The sequence below is a fragment of the Anolis carolinensis genome, chromosome 1 (genome assembly GCF_035594765.1).
Source record: "Anolis carolinensis isolate JA03-04 chromosome 1, rAnoCar3.1.pri, whole genome shotgun sequence".
Taxonomy (NCBI): domain Eukaryota; kingdom Metazoa; phylum Chordata; class Lepidosauria; order Squamata; family Dactyloidae; genus Anolis; species Anolis carolinensis.
Genome location: NC_085841.1, coordinates 155,155,840 through 155,177,864, shown reverse-complemented (window position 1 = coordinate 155,177,864; position 22,025 = coordinate 155,155,840). Strand labels below are relative to the sequence as shown.

Below are 22,025 nucleotides of genomic sequence, written 5' to 3'. Positions count from 1 at the left end.
GTTGTCGCAGTAGGGAACTGAGGCGGCAGCCCCTCACACTGGCTATATATATGTTAAGGGGAAAGTGGGTGGGGCTTCCACCAGAAATGTGCTAGAAAGCTCTAGAAGATTCCGTAAGCTGTCAGAATAGGCTGAGGAATACCATATGTGCGAATTTCACAGGTGACCACTCAAAGAAACATGGTTACAGGTTAGCAACCTTCTTTTTTCTCTGTTGGTGGTACTGAAATTAGTGTGTATCTTATATTCAATGGCATCTTAGAATGGAAGAAATGTAGTAATTTAATGTAGTAATTTAATTTAAGGAAGAATGCTGGAAGAACATCATCACATTTGGCTAGCACTGAACAGAAGATTTGCCATGTGCTAAATATTTCTGTGTCAATTTGATGTCCCACAAGTAAGTTTTTTAGGTCACGAATGCTTTAACTGAAGAGCTAGTTTCCATTCCTACAAGAAGGGAAAGGTGACATGTGAACAACCTGCCCTTGTTTTGCACCTATTTGACAGTTTCAATCACTTGTACTTACAAAACAGGACCAGAACACCTCAGTAAATTAGTGAAATTGCACTTGATGGTTGTTATAACCAAGTAGCATGACTGAGAGCTATGTGTATAAATAATCTACTGCTCCCATCTCACTCACACACAAAAGGCTAATTCTGGCTCTTGCAATTAGGGAAATTGGGATTACATATATAGCACCTAAAACTTTCTAGAAACAGTATTTCCACAAAAGCATCCATGTACATATCAGCCCTCTGTCCTTTGGTGATACTCATATGAGCTATGGATACTGTGAAATGATCTAAAAAGTTTATATAATCCCATTCTAGGATCCATGGGCTACCGTTTAGTAAACGACATTTTATATACACTAAGGGCTCTTCCACACAGCCATATAATCCAGAATATCAAAGCAGATAATCCACATTATCTGCTTTGGATTATCTGCACCCACATTGCTATATAATTCAGTTCAAAGCAGATAATGTGGATTATATACAGCTGTGTGGAAGGGGCCTAAATCACAATTTGCTATAGCTCTATCCCATGTATTTGTGCAATAAGAAGCAGGGAAGAACTCACTTGCCCTTTCTACTACTGTCTTGTCACATATAAGGTACTGCATGGCATTTGCCCTCGCTGTGTTCATTTGGAAACTTTCAAGGTTCAAATTGAAATGCACAAAGAAAGCAAGTAGTTAATTCCATCCATATTTGGCATTCATTTTTGCTCATGGATCCCTTTAGCCAGACATCTGCCTAAAATGTACTGCATAGGTTTTGTTTCATTCTCTTAAGAAGGCACAACGATCACATTAAAAAAATGAAAATGCTAAAAACTCTCCAAGGATTTGGATGGGTTGGTTAGAAAATAATTCTTCAAAAATATTTTATATTGCTCTAAATTCATTAACACATCAAGTAATGGTGGAAAGGGATTCCGCTAACCAAAGGAAATTGCCTGACATTTTTTATGGTGAACAGGACCTGTTCTTTTAAAATCTGATCAACATTTTTAAAGAGCACTACATATTTGACATGAATCATTGCAAGATAGCAGGTTTGTAAAATGAATAATCCTCCATACAATAATTGTGGCCCAAGCATGACTCATTCCATTTTCCAAATAGATCTCACAACAATATGGTGAAAATATTTTACACATACACAAACTAAACAGTCCAATTCAAACAATGATCCAAATGATCATGTTTTTAAATAATTAAACCTTGATATTCAGATAAATGTGGTTTGAGACAAAGCTGGAGTGAGGTAAGACAAAGAAGCTTTCATTCACCGATCAGGTTTTAGTTGCTAGAAACTTTTTCTGTTCAGGCTTTCACATTGATGTGTTTTCTTCATTTTCTGGGATCATTTCAATGCTTGGGTAATTCCTCCTGTTTTGAAAAATGCAAAGTAATCCTGCATGAAGAGACTCTTTCTGTGTTTCTTAATGTTGTTAATATACTCAGAAAATGATGGCCATGATCCTGTTAGAGATGATGGTGGCCTGCTGCAGCCACAGACAAAATAGCTGGACACGCCTCTGCTGATCTTCCAGGGCCCTTCCACACAGCCACATAGCCCAGAATATCAAGGCAGAAAATCTGCTTTGAACTGCGTTATCTGAGTTCATACTGCCATATATCCCAGTTCAAAGCAGAAAATGTGGGATTTTATTCAGCTGTGTGGAAGGGATCGCACTCTCCAGGAAAATGGCCATGTAGAGATGGTGTCTGTGTTGCTTTTATAGTGGGCTTTGAGGGATTGCTCCTAATCACATATGTATATGGATAATAATAATAATAATAATAATAATAATAATAATAATAATAATAATAATAATAATAATAATAATAATGTCATTTAGATGTCTACAGAGAAAAGCCTTCTTTTATCTGTTGAGGTTCTTTGTGTGAACAACTGTTCTTTTACATGTGAAGAACCTCCACACGCTGGAGATACTCTCCTCTTGAGACTTTCACACCAGCAAATGGAAATGGAGGTGCCAGGCTGCTATGTACCCCTCCTGAGATGAAATGCTTTTGCTTTCCAAAACTGAAGAGGTGTTGTTCTTTATTTAATGTCCTGATTTTAGAGTTTTTTAAAATACCGGTAGCCAGATTGTGTTCATTTTCATGGCTTCCTCCTTTCTGCTGAAATTGTTCACATGCTTGTGGATTCCAACGGCTTCTCTGTGTCGTCTGACAGGGTGGTTGTTAGAGTGGTCCAGCATTTCTGTGTTCTCCCACCCTGGACCTTCCACAGATACGAGGGTTATCCAGAAAGTAGATGATGTTTTGGAATTAAAAATGAACAAAGTATAGGAGAAATCATAATCTACTTTCTGGATTTTTTTTTTTCATGTCAGGAGCAACCGGAGTTGCTTCTGGAGTGAGAGAATTGGCTGTCTGCAAGGATGTTGCCCAGGGGATGCACGGATTTTTTTTGATGTTTTACCATCCTTGTGGGAGGCTTCTCTCATGTTCCTGCATGGAGCTGGAGCTGATAGAGGGAGCTCATCCGTGCTCTCCCCGGGTGGGATTCGAACCTGGGAGCTTTCAGGTCAGCAACCCAACCTTCAAGTCACAAGGTTTTTATCCCCTAGGCCAATGGAGGCTTTCTGGATAACCCTCTTATATAAACCTCCCTTGCTTAGTTTCCAATATACTTCACAACCTCTGAGAATGCCTGCCATAAATGTGGGTGAAACGTCTGGAGAGAATGCTTCTGGAACATGGCCATACAACCTGGAAAACTCACAGCAACCTGATATAAGATAGCTAATGCCACATATTGTAGCATGCTTCATTTATTCTACGAGACGCCCCTGAGTAAATGTCTGGAGAATCTGCTAATGGTACAAACTTACCTTAGATTTTCAAGGGCATATTTCGTTTCTTTTCGGCTCTTCTCATTAATTGGATAGAAATAGAGTATAAATAAGCCTAATAGAATGAGGATGGCTGGAATAGCACCAATCAAGACTTTTAACACGATAACAACACTGCTGGACTGCTTGCATGCCCTTGATTTGTAACCTGCAAGACTATGAAAAATTCAGTGTTATTACAGTTGTAATCTCTGCACTATTTCACACACATAAAACTGCTTCTTTCTAGTTTGGAGTTTTTCCCATTTCTTTCTAGTGCTTTACTAGCCCCTTCATATCAATTAAGCTTCTCCAGAGACAAGTATTTTTTCCAAATGATGCCAACACTGAAAATACTCCACAAATGCATTTCATTCAAGCTCTGCGCAAACCACACATTATGGAAACAGCAAGTGGCTGAGAAAGGCAATAGTGTTTTGACCTCTGTCAGTATTGCCTCCCTTCTGCAATCCTGCCCATCAATACATACATTATGTAGCTCAAATTCTCAGCAAAAGTGGTCCCCCTCCCCCTGGAATTAATCTTTTATCCTTTATGTAAATCTTTGTATCTAACTTTTTTTTTAAAAAAATTACAGGACTGTAGCAGAAGTGATTGTTTGCTTAAAAGCCTGCAAATTGTGTGTTTTTTGTCTGCGGCCACTACAGAAGGAGTAGGGAAATATTTATTGTATTGGATGGTGCTGATGCAGAATTTTAAGCTGTGCATTACACTTTAAAAACTTCATGCATATGGAGACCAACGCACAGAGCACTGTATTGCTTTATAAGTGGTCTTAATGACTATCACAGAATTTAATAATGTGACTCACATGGAATGACCTGCACCTTGCTCTCTCAAGAGATTTCAAGCAAATACGACCCACAGAGACAGGCATCCTCACCCAAAAAAATGCTCAGACAGCTCAATGGGAATCTGAGAAATATCACTATGCACATAAGAGTGGACAAATTTGGGCAGAATGGGGAAGACAACTTGTCCTCATTCCCAAAAGGGTTGTGTTTCGTCCCTGGCATCTAGACAGAAGCAGAAAGAGCTGGAAACAGCCAATGATTCTAATATAGAAAAGGAAGATTTCTTTAAAATCCCTACAGATTAATATTCTGTTTTTGCCTGAGGCAGGCCAGACAAACATTTTGTGTTCAAAGCATGCTGGATTAATTTGCGAAACTAAATCTACTTTTATCCATGCTGAGATTCTGTCTCTCTTTTCTACACTAGACACAACTCAATATAAACACATCACGAAATCAAACATCTTGCCTTTCTCTGTTGCTCGTTTCCGCTCCCTAAGGGTGCATCTGCACTGTAGAATTAATGCAGTACGACATCCCTTTAACCGCCATGACTCAATGCCATTGAATCATTGGAGTTTTAGTTTTGTCACCTTTCTGTGCCAAAGAGTGATAGTCCCTCAACAAACTACAAATCCTATGATTTCATAATACTTGGCCATGGCAGTTAAAAGTAGTGTCAATCTGAATTTAATCTGCAGTGTAGATACACACACACAGTTTGGTGGTGAAAGGGGGAGTTAGAAATTGGTTTCACAGCCATGATCCTTTCAAGGCAGCAAAGCACTGAACATTTGTTGGGATATTCTCTACATGCTCCTTAAGTCGAGAATTTGAGAGGAAGGTCTGGCGTTGTATTTTGCGATATATAAGCCCAGGACAAAGGTGAAGATGATATGCTCCCCACAACTCCAAGATGAAAAGGAAAGTTGTGGCTCAACATCATATGCACATCAAACAGCAAAAGACTTGCCGGTGTAAACTGAATTCTGCAGAAGTCAGCAACTGACTTCCATACTTTTCCCAGAACCAAGAGAGTTCCTTTGAAGGCATGGGTGGACAGAGTTCCTCAAGCTGTAAATTCCAAACGTTCTTCTATCCTGGTTCTGCTGGGCTAAGGCTGTTGGGACTCACAATCCAAAAAGATATGGTCACAGTCTAATAAATTAGTATAGTGTTCATTTTCTAAAACATTTTCAAAGACTTTAATTTTTATTTTGAAATTCAGTTTCAAAATTTTAGCTTAAGTGTGCATCTACACAGTAGGACTAATGGGTTTTGACACCACTTTAACTGCAGAGGCTCAATGCTATGGAATCCTGGGTTTGGCCATTTGTTGAGGCGCCACACTCATTGGCAGAGGAGGCTGAAGAGTCTGAAAAACGACAACTCCTAGGATCCCATAGCACTGAGCTGCTGCAGTTAAAGTGGTGTCAAACTGCATCAGTTCTACACTGTAGATGCACCCTAGGTTTTAATTTCAAAATCATAGGTTAAAAAGAATCAGCAGTCTAGGTTATGTGTGTATGTTTGTGTTTGTGTGTGTTTTGAGCACCTAAACTCACATAACCTCTCAGTCACGATGCAAAAGAAAACAGAACCAGGAAAAGGGACATTCTTGACACTGTTCAGGACATAGTGCTCTGATCTGAAATGGTGGTTGTTAAAGTGGTCCAGCATTTGTGTGTTCATCAAAAACTAAGCAAAATGTACCGTGTGGTGGAGAGCACCAAGATTCAAATTGTGGATCATTCTCTCATTCTCAGAGGGAGGCAAATGTAACCTCCTTTCTGAATAAATCTTTCCAAGAAACCCCTATGATGTAAGTATATGGTCTTCAAATTGGCCTTTCTATACACAATATGTTAACATTATGTTCCACTTAGTTTGTGTTCGCCTCATTTATTTGTTATTTGTCTTTTTTTCATTTATTTACCATCATGATGTAAGGTGCCTTCTAGTAAACTCCGGCTTATGTTGGATCATTCTCACTATCCCAGGATTTTCTTGGAAGAGGTGATTTAATGTTATCTTTCTCTTTGAATGAGGCAGTGATGTACCCAAGGTCACCCACAGTGGTTTTGCACTCACTGTTGTTTTAGAAGATGAAATTTACTACTTAATATATCAAAATGGGACTTAATACTTGTCTCAAACATCTTCTCATCTCTGTAGGAGTCTACCATATACCATGCACCTGTGAACAAGTCTACTTAGGGACCACTAAACACAGCATTGCCCAGACAGGAATCAAGGAACATAAAGGGCACTACAGACTATTTCAATCAGAGAAGTCAGAGCACTTGATGAACCAATCTGGACACAGCATATGATTGGAGAACACACAAATGCTGGACCACTTTAACAACCACCATGTCAGACTACACAGAGAAGTCATTGAAATCCACAGGCATGTGGACAATTTCAACAGAAAGGAGGAAACCATGAAAATGAAAAAAATCTGGCTCTGAAAACATGGGAATTCCAGACATGAAACAATCAGGGTCAGCTAACACATCCCAACAAAGAATTCCCTCTGGCAGGAATCAACCAAGCCTTGAAGCTGCAAGGCTTTTCAATGCTAATCAATGTGATTAATTGCAACATTCACACTTGCCTCAAACAGGCAAGAGTACTTTCTCCTACTCTGGACCTTCCTCAGATATATAAACCTCTCTTATCTAGATTCCAATATATCTCACGACTTCTGAGGATGTCTGCCACAGATTTGGGTGAAACATCAGGAGAGAATACTTCTGGAACATGACCATACAGCCTGGAAGACTCACAGCAAACTCCAAGTTTAGGAAGAGGTTTCCAACATTTTACTGAGGGCAAAATTATTTCAACCCACGTTTTATTCAGCCTTAATCAGCAATGACTCTGGCTCTTTCTGAAATATATGTCAGTTTTCAAATGTCAAAGATTATGTCATGATGACCAAGTTCAGATAATGAAAGAAGCCACTCACTCCAGAGTAGAGAAGGAAATCCCCAATCCAATCCCAGATGATATCTTGGCGAAAAAAACATACGAAGAATAGAAAATGGTCTCATGTCCGGTGGAATGAGGATTCTGTACTCGAAAGTGGTCAACTATATCAGGCAACATGGACCTTTAACCAAAAAAGAAAAAGAAAAAATACACATTTACATTAGATATTTTTGGAAAATGTTATGGTATTTTATAATTAATACATTAAAATACATTGTCACATTGTACAGCATGTTTAACAAAAATATACCACATTCCAGTTTTAAATAAAGGACATCAGGTTAACAAACTACTTTGGTCAGGTTTTTAAAAAAACATCTTGAAGCAATCCATTATCTCAATCAGATTTGTCAGCGGAAACTAATACTGGAGGAGCTTTGCTATCCAGGTATAAGCATGGCTGAGGAAGCATGGGATTGTATTCTTGATTAATATCAATTTTCATTATTTCTGTCAATGGTTTAGTGCTATCAAGAACAACAGATAATTTGATGGAATGAATGTACCGTATTCCCCAGGAGGACTTTTGTAATGAGCATTGATAATAGAAATTTGTAGAGCTTTTCAAGCTATTACTTGAGAGAGATCCCAAACATCTATCCTTGTGATCATATAATCATTTCTCAAAGCATCTCCAGGTAATTCTGGCTGCTTAAAAGTCCATTACAAAGGCAAATCTAGAGGAAATCATTTCCTCGGTTTGAACAGCTCTTTGGTTTCATTATTACATACCTGTTTATTCTGTTATTCCCATGGCCCTTTCTCAGTTGAAAGAGCCAGCACAGCTACATTCTCTGAATGATATAACTCTGGTTTTGAGTGAGTCTACATGGGCAAGAAAACCCAGACTCACCATATACTGAATCGACTCCTGGATGTCCACATGATGGTGAGTATCATGGGTTTTCCTAAGTTAAACAGCTTTGTCCTGCTCCAGGCAAAGTTGGGGGATGCTCTGGAGTTTGCTAGAAACTCCTGAGTATCCCATGGTTTCAGGGCAGCATGGACAGTTTCACTGGGTCCATCTGGACTGGTCCACTTTCAAGATGGGACACCACTGTAATCATCCTTTCCCTGGCTTATCAGCCTATCTGTCAGTCACAGAGCTCCATGAGGAGTTCCTGGTCATTGTGAGTGTCCAATTCTGACATAAACTGAGGTGCCCATAAGGAAGAAAATGTTAAGATTAGTCCCCACTTCTTCCTGGTCCTCTATGTGTCTCTGCTGATGTCAGAATGGGGCACCTACAACGGCCATCATGAGTTTGCATGAAGATCTGTGATGGCCATCATGAGTTTGCATGAAGCTCTGCGATGGCCATCATGAGTTTGCATGAAGCTCTGCGATGGCCATCATGAGTTTGCATGAAGCTCTGTGATGGCCATCATGAGTTTGCATGAAGCTCTGCAATGGCCATCATGAGTTTGCATGAAGCTCTGTGATGGCCACCATGAGTTTGCATGAAGCTCTGTGATGGCCATCATGAGTTTGCATGAAGCTCTGTGATGGCCATCATGAGTTTGTATGAAGCTCTGTGATGGCCATCATGAGTTTATATGAAGCTTTCTGATAGCCATCATGAGTTTGCATGATGCTCTGTGACAATCATTCTGAGTTTGCATGAAGCTCTGTGATGGCCATTATGAATTTGTATGAAACTCTGTGGCTAGTTGAGAGCAGAGGCGATGACATGAAGACATGACAATCCAGCAGAGCCCAACTGGACCTTGTGGATGCCAATTGTCTATTGCAATAATGTTAATAGCGGTGTGCATGGCCACCTCCAAGATCAAGCCTAGATCATTTCGATTCCTGATTACGCATGGATTTACTGGTCAATGGAGATTCTTCCTCCAATTTTAGGGCTTTTGATATATTACAAATAATATTAATATGGCAGAGAGCTCTCACAGCAAGGGTTGCAAGTAGGAAAAGATCCTTCATGTATCTGATCACATGGGCTGTAGTTCCTGAAAGTCAATGCCCACATACACATTTTAGTCTTTGAGATACTACAATATATTTTCATATTTTTGCAACAACAGACTAACACTGCAATTGCACTCAGTTCCCCCTATGGACACTGATATAGCCATTCTCATATTCTATGCATACAGGGCACCTATCTATGACAGAAAAAATAGTAACAAAATTATTCTTAACCTCGCTTAGACAGCTGATTATACCGTATTGGGCTGAAAAGAATCTGGTCCTTTGTTGGGGAAATCAAAAAGTTATTGACTGTGATATATCATCCCTTTTCACATGACACAGGGTGGGCACTGGTGTAATATTGTTAGGTAAACCAAAGAATAGCAACCCCCCCCCCCCCCAAATATACTAGATTATATTTGGGATCTTTTCACACCATTCAGTTATAATGTTATGAACCAAGAGACCTTTTCTGATCCCTCAGACCTCAGGATTCAATAGGTTGCAGCCAAAGTAGCCAAAATGGAATCAAACTGCTATAATCGTATAGTGTGAAAAGACCCTTATTCCTATTTATTTTAATTCTGGGTTTCTCAAAATGCTAGAAAAGCTTTTAAAGGAACTGCACACACATTTTCATGACACAGAAATGAAGAGCTGGCTTCCAGGTCAAATTCTAGAAGTTACTTTGTGCCCTTCTTGTCCATGTCTCTAACCCATATTGCATCTGCCTTTAAAAATTTTTTTCTTGATTTCCAAAGTGAAAATGGTTAAAAAGAAAAGGATAAAAGCACGAGGTGGGGGGGAGGCTGGTGGGTTATAGGGAAGTAGTGTAGGTATGGGGGGGGGGCGCACGGGAAAGGGGGTAAAGGATGTTTTCCGAAATCTTCCTTTCTCTTCCTCGTGGGCCTGGTTTGAAAGTTGTCTTAATTACGATTTGATGTTTTTATTTTCATTGAATCCAAGGGACCATATTTTCTTTCTGGTTTCTTTATTCTTGTTTATATTAAGATTGTCATCTTTTTTGCATCCACCTTCTATTATTCTTTATCTTTCCAGTCTTTGCAAAAGCAAATAATACTTAACACATCGAACTCTCCCAAACACAAAATGTTTGGATAGCATATCAAAACTGATTTTAAAAAATTCATGATACTCAAAATTATTTTAACCCCTGTTGTTGGTATTATTCTTGCAAGCCTATGGCTGGCAAATGAGACAGAGCGGATCTAAAATTAAATGTGCATTTTAAGCAATGAATATTTAACAGTCTCATATTTTGCCTTTAGTGGTTTCAGCACCATAAACTCATGACTATTTGCATACATAGTTAACAAGGGGAAGTTTTATTGCTTAACACTCACATATTTTCACTTTTCAGACACGTAGAGCAGTTCTTACAGATCAGCAATTTCTGACCATTTTGCCCTGGGAGGTAGTGAAGTTCTGCATGGTCTCCCTTTCTGAAATGGTTTGTGCAAATTAATCTTACATATAAAGGTTGCGTATCCTTTATCTGAAGCGTCTGGGACCAGAAGTGCTTTGGATTTCAGATCTGCATATACATACATAATAATGACATATCTAGGAGATGGGAATTACTTTTAAACACAAAATTCATTTTTGTTTCATGTATCACATACACATACACATATTCATACATACATACATACATACATACATACATACATACATACACATGCAGCCTGAAGGTAATTTTATACACTATGTTTTAAACATTTTGTGCCTGAAACAGATTTTGTGCACATTGAACCATAAGAAAGCAAAAGTGTCACTATCTCAGTCATGTATGTGCATAATTCTGGATTCTGCTGGATTTTGGAATTCAGGATAAGGGATGTTCAACCTGTGGTAGCAAAAAATAACTGCTTTCTTCCCTCCATTAATTGAAGACTTCTCATCAATGAAGTGCCAAGATCATATTCACTCTGCCTCTTGCTGCAACTGCAAGATATAGCACAGTGGTTCTCAGCCTGTGGGTCCCCAGGTGTTTTGGCCTACAACTCCCAGAAATCCCAGCCAGTTTACTAGCTGTCAGGGTTTCTGGGATTGAAGGCCAAAACATCTGGGGACCAACAGGTTGAGAACCACTGACAGGGGGAGGGAGGAATATTTCAGGATTCCAGTTGAGGGATTTTCAACCTGTACCACCAAGACTGATATCTTGTACAAATAACAAACTTTTCTTGTAAGTTTTGAGAACCCCTCATCTCTACTTGGTACATATGCAAGCCCAGGTACAAGATTGTCTTACCATGGCAACAGCATAGATGCTGCAGTGCTCAGCCCAGATACAAAAGCCACCATGTAGGCAAGGAACACATTTGGGATCGTCACCAGCATTATTGCAAAAGGGATCATCCACTGGAAGAAAAGGAAATGCAGGTGAAAGAGAGATCATTTATTCATTTTTATCATGGAACATTCAAAACAAAACAGAAAGCCTTTTGTAACACAACGGAGTGCTGCAGTCCCTAACAAGGTCACAATATTAGGCAAATTCTAGTGACAGCAGATAAAGCCTGACAAGAATACTCCATTCATGAGAAGATTAACATTTGTCAGAGCAAGGCACTGAGGAAGGATTCTCATGAGTTCCCATTAAAATTGCCATGGCTGACACAAAAAGCTTGCTATATAAGCTTAATCTTCCAATAGTATTAAAATAATGTGATTGCTAAGCACACAAACAGGCACATAAACAAAAAGGCAATATTAGACTGAGTCTAACAGAAAGTAATGTAATTATTTAACATGATTGATTTTGCAACTTACAGCTGATGGCTGCTGTCAGATATTTCCTGCCCAAGGGAGAGCTGTATTTGACTCTTATCACAGTCAATAACTTTCCTTTCACCCTCAGTCCTCCTGTTCATGACAGCTTGGCATTTTAAGCACCGAGTATGACCTCTGTTTCTGTACTACTAATTCCAGTACATAATGTGTAGATACCCAGTTAAGGATATGGAAACAGTAAGATGAGGTGTTATCTGTAGTCCATTGACAATGCTGTAGAGACTGAACTCCCTGCCTTTCTCTCTACAGTGCCTCAAAGTCTCCAAAGATGTTACAGGTCCCATTTACACTGCTATCTAAAATCCACATTATCTGCTTTGAAGTAGATTCTATGGCAGTGTAAACTCATATAACCCAATTCACAGCAGACAATTTGGGATCGGATACTGGAATATAGGGCAGTGCAGATCCAGCCACATAGAAGTGAAATGATCTCTGCTAAATGGAGTGATCTATGGTGCAGCAGGAATTTCCCCAAATCAGATGAAGGAAACTTCTATGAACATGTTAAAATAAATGTTTTATATGTTCTGCTAGATTCCTCCCCATGTTCCTTTTTTGGCTAAATCTAACAAACTGCTATTTCTTTGAAAACTGTTTGATAGGGCCCTTCTGAGCATGGAAGGCGTAGCCTGGCTCCTGTGTTTTCTGCAAGGAAACTCCTGTGCTCCTGCAGCATATATATGTGTGCGGTGTAGTTTTTGTACCCAAACATTCCCCGCAAAGGCTTTCACAGATTGACTTATAAATGGTTAATTTGATTATTCCTTGACCTGGGGCTAAATAAGACATAACATACAAGGGAAAAGAAATGACAGTTGTGGTTTATTCATTCAGTCACTTCTGACTCTTCGTGACCGCATGGACCAGCCCACGCCAGAACTCCCTGTCAGCCGTGGCTACCCCCAGCTCCTTTAAGGTCAAGCTACTCACTTCAAGGATACCATCCATCCATCTTGCCCTTGGTCGGCCATCTTCCTTTTTCTTTCCATTTCCCTCAGCATCATTATCTTCTCCAAGCTTTCCTGTCTTCTCATGATGTGATCAAAGTACTTCATCTTTGCCTGGAGTATGGACTGGTTGGATTTTCTTGCGGTCCAAGGCACTCTCAGGATTTTCCTCCAATACCACAGTTCAAAGCTTCAGTCTTCCTTTGCTCAGCCTTCAAGCTCTCACATCCATAGGTTACTACGGGGAATACAATTGCTTTAACTATGCGGACCTTCATTGCCAGAGTGATGTGTCTTCACTATTTTATCAAGATTTGTCATTGCTCTCCTCCCAAGAAGTAAATGTCTTCTGGTTTCCTGGTTGCAGTCTGCATCTGCAGTAATCTTTGCACCTAGAAATATAAAGTGTGTCACTGTCTCCATGTTTTCTCCCTCTATTTGCCAGTTGTCAGTCTGGTTGCCATCATCTTGTTTTTCTTGATGTTTAACTGCAACCCAGCTTTTGCACTTTCTTCTTTCACCTTGGTGATAAGGCTCCTTCAGCTCCTCCTCACTTTCGGCCATCAGAGTGGTATCATCTGCATATCTAAGGTTGTTAATGTTTATTCCAGCAATTTTAACTCCGGCCTTGGATTGCTCAAGCCCCGCACGTTGCATGACGTGTTCTGTGTACAAGTTGAATAGGGAGGGTGAAAGTATACAGCCCTGCCGCACTCCTTTCCCAATCTTGAACCAGTCTGTTGTTCTGTGGTCTGTTCTGACTGTGGCTACTTGGTCTTTATACAGATTCCTCAGGAGACAGACAAGGTGACTTGGTATCCTCATACTACCAAGAACCTGCCACAATTTATTATGATCCATTATAGCAGTAGGTGAGGAGATTTAGGGCCCCTTCCATACTGCTCTTATATCCTAGGATCTGATCCCAGATTATCTTCTTGTCCCAGATTATCTAGCAGTGGAGACTCATATATTCCATCTTAAAGCAGATAATCTGGGATCAGATCTTTGGATATAGGGCAGTGTAAAAGTGGCCTAAGTCTTCCTCTCTTTCTCCAAGGAAGTGGCAGTTGGGATAGAGACAGGGAGGGCCTTTCACTTTTTTCGTCCTAGGCATGATGTAGCTATGTCTATCCTGTCCTCTCTCCTGCCAAGGCAGTGGCAGCTGAAATGGAAGGACAGACTTTTCTCGTCTTCCAGCCTAGGCCAATGGCAGTTGGGATGGAGAAAGGACCTTTCATCTGCATCTGGTCCTGGACATGGTAAAACTGTTCCCGCCTCTTCTTTTCTCTGAGAGAATGGCAATGTCTGTTGGGATGGAGAGAGGGCTTTCAACCATTTCTGGGGTAGACATGATGGAACTGTGCTTGCCTCTTCTTCTCTTCTCCCAAGGCTAGGGCTGTGGCTGTTGAGATGGAAGGATCATTTAAGTGATCCTAGAGATTGTCCCTTTGCCACATTTACCACAGTATAGAACAGACATACTGCACACCTTTAAATATCAATACTCTTTTAGAAAATAATCTACCAATTATGTCAACACTGTATTACCAAACCTTCCCAATTTTAGAATTTCCTTCAGCTTTGCCCGAGCCATCCATTCAGGCTCATGTTCCCATATTACTCAGCTCTTAGCTTCAGCATAGTCTGCTTACCATTCCTAAACATTTAAGAGCCGAGCATTTGGCTAGATAGTCATCTCTCTATACAATCAAAGCAAAAGAGCCACTGAGGGACTGAAGTCTGAATGAGGAAAAGCAGAGCTTGCATAATACTTGAATTGGCCTACAGTGCTCAGCATAATTTCACCACAAGAGAGCACTCTAATAATACAAGATTGCAATGTGCCTGTAAGGACGATTCAACACTGCAGCTACATTTGTCTGCTTGAAAACCAAAGTATCCATAAATGGATAAACCTAGGGAAGTAATATGACCCAAAAGGAGACAAACTCAGACAAATTTTCTGAGAATCTTGCTAGCATATCCCAAGAAGAGAGGAAAGGAACTCAGCACTGATGTCAGTATTTCTAGACAAATGGCTGTAGCTCTTGTTCTTTCTATTAACTGTAATTGACAATTTGCAGCAAAAAAAGCATTTTCCTGACACAGTTCAGAAGCTGCCAATATGAAGAGATTGTATAATTAGCTCATTTGGGTAAGCAATTACATGGTATACTAAGCAGAAATATGTGGGGAAGGGGAAACTGGCAATGGACTACCAAACAAGGCTTTAGGGAATCAAGAGGTTTTCTGGTTTAAGGAAAATCAAATGGACAAAAACTGCAGAAAGGTTAAGCACCCAGTTGTCCATTTCTCATGTTGCATTTCCTCCCCTTAACTCAACTAAACCATAACATTTGCCATCACTTAAATTAATGGTCTTAATGTATTATGTGTTGATTTTTTTTCTGTGTCAGGAGCAACCTGAGTTGATGAGCCTGCATCCCACTCTCCTTATGCTTGTCCATGACCATAATAAAGATTTGATTTGAAGCTTAAATGAATTGTAATTAAAGTAATGATTATTCCTTGAAGCTAAGACCGGAAAGTCTCAGGGGTCATCTACAAAGGTTAAAAAAAAATGCTTTCACTTCATATCCAGTGCTGGCATAACACACAACGTATTTGCGGATTCAGTTGAGTTCTTTTACACCTCTGAAGGTTTAAATCCAAGTTTAAAATTTTACCTCTTGCCTTGTACCTACTGGAAAATCTAGGTTTTTTAAATGTGCACATGGCCACTTCTACACAGGAACTAAAATCAAGTTTAAAGCTGGATTTTAGTGTCTATGTACATCCCCAACGCACACTGCAACATGCATCCCACCAGCAACAGTACATTTAAAAAACCTCCATTGACATTCTGGATCAAGCCATAAAATCTACAAAGGCAATGGTTCTCAACCTGGGGTCCCCAGGTGTTTTTGGCCTTCAACTCCCAGAAATCCTAACAGCTGATAAACTGGCTGGAATTTCTGGGAGTTGTAGGCCAGAAACATATGGGGACCCCAGATTGGGAGCCACTGTACTAAGGCATCAGTGTATACCTGTTGCAAAGCAGGAATCTGAGACTCAACTACATTTGTGTGGATAGGGATGTTGCATCTGTGGCTGGCATCTTCAGAGGATGACCAGATTCTGAAAATGCTGCTAGAGCCTACACTAATAATTTGTTTGTATATTATTCTGTTTGCTTACTGTATTGTATATGTATATTTTGGTATGCAGCTTTCCTTTTAATCTATGTTTCTTAAAGTTGTTGGAGGAGCTGCAGACCACATGATCAGATCTGGAACTGCTGAGATCTGAGATTCCACTTTAGAATGAAGAGATGCCTTAGACATCATTAGAGCACGAGAACACAGAAATGCTTTAGACTTCAGACTTCTTAGAACACAGACTCCATAAGATGCCATGCGTCTATGGACACTTAAGAACAAACTCACATTGCTGTTGATTATAATAAAGATGCCCTGTGTTATATGCACGGAGAAACTATTTCAAATCTTATCTGTAACTGGACTAACAAGTTATGTACCTGTATGTATGCTGAATACACGAAGACTGTAAGTAAACCAGATAAGTTACTTTTAACGAAGTCTACTATATTTTTGTCTCTTGAGAGCATGATATAGAAACAAGAAATTTTATGGGAAAGTATATGTTTTTGGACACTGAAGAACAGTTGTGAAACCCTGCTGTTTTTGTGAATTGCTATAATCTCTGTTACTAACAGATCAAAGACAACTAACTTATCAGTTTAACAACTGAAAAGCCCAATTGCATTGCATAAGTACATGTAGATATATACCACTAAAGAGAAGATTCTACACAAACAAATTTTTGGCTCTTCTCCAAAAGATCATACTTCTACAAAAGGTTATAATTTTCAAATGGTTGTGAAAGATTATGGAGATTGTGGTTTTCCAAAAGGTTATGGTCTCTAAAAGGTAATGCCTATCAAAAACATACAGCTCGAAAACCACACAATGCTACAGAGATTCTGGCTGTGAAAGCCTTTGATAATACATTGAACCACAGCATTCTAACGGAAACACTTGTTTTCTCTTTCTTGCTTTGTCTGAATTTCTCTAGCACTGATTCTCATCAGACTGGCTGCTTCTTTTCAGCATATCTCACCAGAGGAGAAAGGAAGAAAAATATTCCTTGGATTGGATCGATCCGCACCCAGATGATCTTTGTGGCACCATCCTAGCTTGGAACTGGTTCGTGGAGTGCTTGTGTAAGCACTCTGCAGCGAATTGGTTCTCCTTAATCCGCATGCTTACTTGGATTAAATGGCCAAATACAAATGGCCTGTTTGAGTAGGTTTTTGTGTTGATCTGGGTTTGGGTGGGAGGGGGGTCCCCTGATCTATCCTGTCATGAAACCGAAAATGGGGCTGTGGCAATATAGAGCAGCCTGGAATATGAACCACAAAAGATAAAAGGGGTAAGTCTTACAAGTTTCAAAATTTATTTTGAGTTTTAGCATACTACCCCCGCCTTCCGCCAGGTGAAGATGCAAAAATCCCAACTTGAATGCTAATGCCTCAATATCTTACTTACCGATATCCCACAGGCTGCACTCTTTTTTCCAAAGTGCCTGAGAAACCATTGCCAGAAAGGAATACTCAGTGTTGCTGACACCTGTGTACAATGAGGAAAGTCATGTTAACTGGGAAAGGAGAACATGTTTTATAGTGGCCAGGTGAAATTGCTACCAAGATTAAGAATTACCATCACTAGACAGAATATTCAACATTTCAGGCAAGTCATGTCAACATAGAAGAGAAAACATATTTCTAGTGATCAGGAGGAAAGGCCCTGATAGATTAAGAAATACCATCTCCAGACAGAATATGAAAAGTTTCACATATTACCCCAAAGATGGGGCAAAAAAGTGATTTCAGAACTATCAAAGTCAAAAGTCAAATTAAGTGAATTTCACACTCTTGCAAATCCTTACTATTAGTCATTTCTTGGATTGGTCCCATGTTGATTGTGCTCTGCTATCTCTTGGCTTGACATAATCTACATTGTAGCTCTACCACATTAAGTGCCATGTCTCAATGCTATGGGGTCATGGGAGTTGCAGTTTTACATGATCTTTAGACCTTCCTGTCAAAGAGTGCTAAGGTCTCGCCAAACAACAAATACCAGGTTTCCATTACATTGAGCCATAGCAGTAAAAGTGGTGTCAGACTGCATTAATTCTATTGTGTAGATTTATCTAAGTGATGTAAGATATCAACACTTATCTCTTTTCTTACTAACTGGGCTGTCAGCTGTCTCCACAGTGCTTGACTGACAATATGTTCATACATGATATCACATTGCGCCAGAGGAGTTAACCCTCTGATTTAATAGCCATCATTTCCATTAGCCTTGCAAATGAGATCCGAGTACTTTTTGAAATGTAGTAGTGCAATCTAGTCAAAAGATAACTAATATTTTTCAGTAAAAGATGCCGAGATGTCAAGGCTGGAGATGTGGGTGTTGAAAGCTAAGGGATAATATGAATAGCAAATATGAATAGGAAATATGATATAGTGTAGACGTTTCAGGATGAGAACATCTTTTGATCTATGTATGAACTGGAATGAATGTGTTTATTTGGATTTCAAAGCTATAATTCTAAAAACACAATTGGGAGTGAACACCATGGAACCATACTGAGATTCCCTTCTAGTAAATATACACAAAAAGTTTTGTAATCTACCCTGATTTCAACATAAACTCATATGTCTATTTGGCTACAGTTTTATGATAATTAGACCTTAATAACAAAATACTTCACAAGAAAGTTATTCTGTTTACTCACTTACCAAAATGGTCACCACTAAGTTCTGAAAGTGGCTGTGAAGATCAGCTGCATGGGTACAAAAGAGGACAAAGTTGCTTTGTTCAAGCTGGCGAGTTGAAGACAAAACAAAAAATATGAACAACATGTTACATTAGTTATCAGCTAAGTAAAAATGGATTTAAATCAAGTTTCATGTTTGGAATGCATGTTTTCTCAACAAGAGTGCACATTAATAGGTTGTTCATGTTTTTACAATACAGTAAAGGTCCTATCCACATACATCTTTTCCATTAGACAGTTATTGTTTAATTTTAATACTTTAAAAAACCTGCAACAATTGCACAGCTGGCGTCCACAAAAGTAAGCTCTTTTGCTTTCAAGAAATGTGAGGCTGGGTGTAGGCACCTCATTCCATGATACCATTAACAGTTTGAACCCAGATCTTCCCCCAAAAAATGACCCAAAACAACCATGGACCTGTCTACACAAGATCAATAACCTGCAGTGCTCAGGACATTATTCCTGGAAGTTTACATGACATTTAGGACTTCAGGTTCATATTAGCGGTGTGCATTTGTATGGAATCATTACCCTTTTTATTTGTACCATTCATAGGGCCCCATTTCCATCGTCTGCTTATGGAAACAGGCGCCTAAACAAATGAGCTTTTCCGTCCAAGGTCCGAAAAAAATAAAGATTTTACAGGCCTTGTTTGGCAAAACATCAGGGCCTGCTAGCCAGGTCCGACATCCGAGTGGACCCAGCGCTCAGCTGTAGACTCTGCCTACTGGACCTACGAGAGTTGAGCGCTCAGCTGTAGGACCTGCCTACAGTGTTGAGCGCCCAGCACTTGGCCTGTAGGCCCTGCCTGCTGGGCCTACGAGAGTCGAGTGCTTGGCTATAGGCCCTGCCTACAGCATGAAGCACCCGGCGGTTGGCTGTAGGTCCTGCCAGCCAGTGCCTACAAGCCAAGTGCTGAAAATCAACTGACCAAATGGCTACCGTACCCCCCCTTTTTTTCGTTTCACTGCTTCTTTCATTCCAGAGGGGGTTGTACCGTTCCATGCCATCCAAATGGACAGAATGGTGCAAAACCTCAAAAGAAACAGATAAAACAGTATTTGGGCCCAACTCTAGTTCATATTGCATAGTAAACTGGGTTAAACTGGTTTAGTCACACACTAAGGAAGTTCAGCCAATTGTCGGGAGTTTGGGCAAAGCTCTGGAGCACCCCCCATGACTGATTCTGGTGTAAATGTGTTTGCTGTCCACATGGGTCAGCAAAATTTCCCTTTCTCTACATGGACAAAGAGAGAAGGAATAGGCTGTGTTAACTTTATTGCCATTGCAAATAGTCACAACGCTTCTGGCTCTTAGGCCCCCGTATGCTGATATTCCCCCTCCTTTCCCGTGATTGTTGAAATGCCTCTGCTATGTCAGCATGGGACACCCACAATAATCAGGAGCTCTTCTGAAGCTCTGCAGCCATCCAGCAGTGGCAATGGTGACAGAGAGAAGGGAAAGTGATGGTAAAGCAGGACCAACCCGGTTTCAGCCAGGATGGATCATGTACACCAAGCCTGTATAACCTGTGGCCCTCCAGGTGTTTCAGCTTCCAACTCCCATAAGCTCTACACAGGTTGCCCAGTGGTCAGGAATTCTGGTAGCTGAAGTCCAAAACACCTGGAAGGCTTCAGGTTGTGCAGGCCTGGTGTAAATTCTGATTCATGGCCATTGCAGGTTAGGGATGAGTGGCTGCCTCTGGACTAGCTACGGATTAAGCAAGCAGTGTAGATAAGCCCCATGTTTCTTTATTAGAAATATCAGCACAAGGCAGGCTGATGCAAGATCACTGACAAACCAGAATTACCTGGACAGCAGTTGAGATCAGGAGAAATGATGTTGTGAACTTAACATAGGGCCCAAATTTCAATGCCAGCTTATGTCCCTCAAAGAAAGGAATTCTTCGGTCTGTTTCCAAGGCATATGGGTCTATAAGGAGTGAAATATGGACGTATAAATGATACTGCATTTTGAAAATAGGACACCAGGGTACTGAATGTTGGGATGTATTAAACGAGATACACACCAATTTTTTCTTTCACACCAAAGAAAAGGGCAGCGCTGCCAACAAGATATATCCCTCCTATTGTTCCAGCTGTGATCATGTAGAGTTTTCTCTTCATACAAAGTGTTGGAGAGGGATGGTAAGATGTCAGGGGGAAATGGGGGAAGGGGAAATGGAGAGAAGCATATTTAATTCAAAAACACTAGGAAGACAATGGCTTATCTCATCATAACATAATACAATCAGAAAGCAATAAAAAGGCATAAAAGTGATGTACGGAATAGCAGACTTATAAATATGTTAATTACCCGCAAAGGTTTTTAGTTGTCTATTGGGGTTGACAAAGGAAGGGGAGACATGCATTTCTCTGCTTGTCATAGAGAAGAAGGGCTTTTCAGTCCTAGCAGTCCATACAGTTTCTCTTCTGGCTGCAAATGGAGCACTCCCTTCCTTCTCTGCCAGTCTACCAGCTTGCCTACATACAATATCTGCACCCGTCTGGCTCCTATGGTGACCAGACTGGTGTCAAAATTGAAGGCCACTGAACAGAGAAATTATGGTCTGTACAGATAATAAATTGCATGCAAAATAACTACATTGCTCCATGTAGGAAGGTAAGTAGTCGAGCCAACGTGTTTACAAGGAGGAAAGGAGAAGCTGTCTAAAGTTCAATGTAACAACAGAGCATGCTTTTTATGGCCAGTCTTTTTCTGGCCATACCTTCATGTATTAGGGAGAGACAGCTGCTGGCTAATTGCTCCAGAGAGGTGGCTGGTGCTTTGTCAAATGGAAGAGATCCAGAGATCTCTCTAGGATGGGCTGACAACATCTGTGTGTATCTGTGAAAAGGAAGAACAGATAAAACACAGTTCAAGACACAGACAAAGTGATGGGGGGGGGGGGCGGGGGGGACAAAGTGAGCACAAGCACTGAGCTGTAAGATGAAAGCATGTGGGGATACTGAGGATCTGATAACGGGCCACAAATTGGCAGTTTTTAGCAATGTCATTTGCCACACCTATGCCCATATAAGCAAATACATGTTTACAAAAAACCCTGTATATAAGCAACACATGCCTCCAATGATCTTTTCCTTCCAAATGAAATAAAATCTGGAAAAAACTACTTTTGAGTATTTTTAAGAAAACCCTACCAAAAATTAATGGGGTTGCCATAGGTTGAGAGGCACATACATATGTGAATGCATGCATGCACATACATGTACCAATCTTAGCTCTTTTCACCACTTGAAGAACCGGTGA

General features: G+C 40.2%; 1 protein-coding gene across 1 annotated transcript in view; it reads right to left on the bottom strand.

Annotated features, from left to right (window-relative positions):
* Positions 1–264: 264 nt before the first annotated feature.
* The window catches only part of mfsd2b (MFSD2 lysolipid transporter B, sphingolipid), a 59,662-nt gene continuing 37,901 nt past the window's right edge, over positions 265–22,025 (bottom strand). Inside the window, exons 7-14 of the mRNA XM_008117039.3 lie at positions 20,785–20,875; positions 20,566–20,687; positions 18,718–18,801; positions 17,459–17,539; positions 11,396–11,505; positions 7,166–7,309; positions 3,380–3,556; positions 265–1,904 (exon numbers count right to left, since the gene is read on the bottom strand). Coding sequence (XP_008115246.2) covers positions 1,847–1,904; positions 3,380–3,556; positions 7,166–7,309; positions 11,396–11,505; positions 17,459–17,539; positions 18,718–18,801; positions 20,566–20,687; positions 20,785–20,875 — 867 coding nt within the window. The 3' untranslated portion in view covers positions 265–1,846. The remainder of the gene's footprint in view (positions 1,905–3,379; positions 3,557–7,165; positions 7,310–11,395; positions 11,506–17,458; positions 17,540–18,717; positions 18,802–20,565; positions 20,688–20,784; positions 20,876–22,025) is intronic.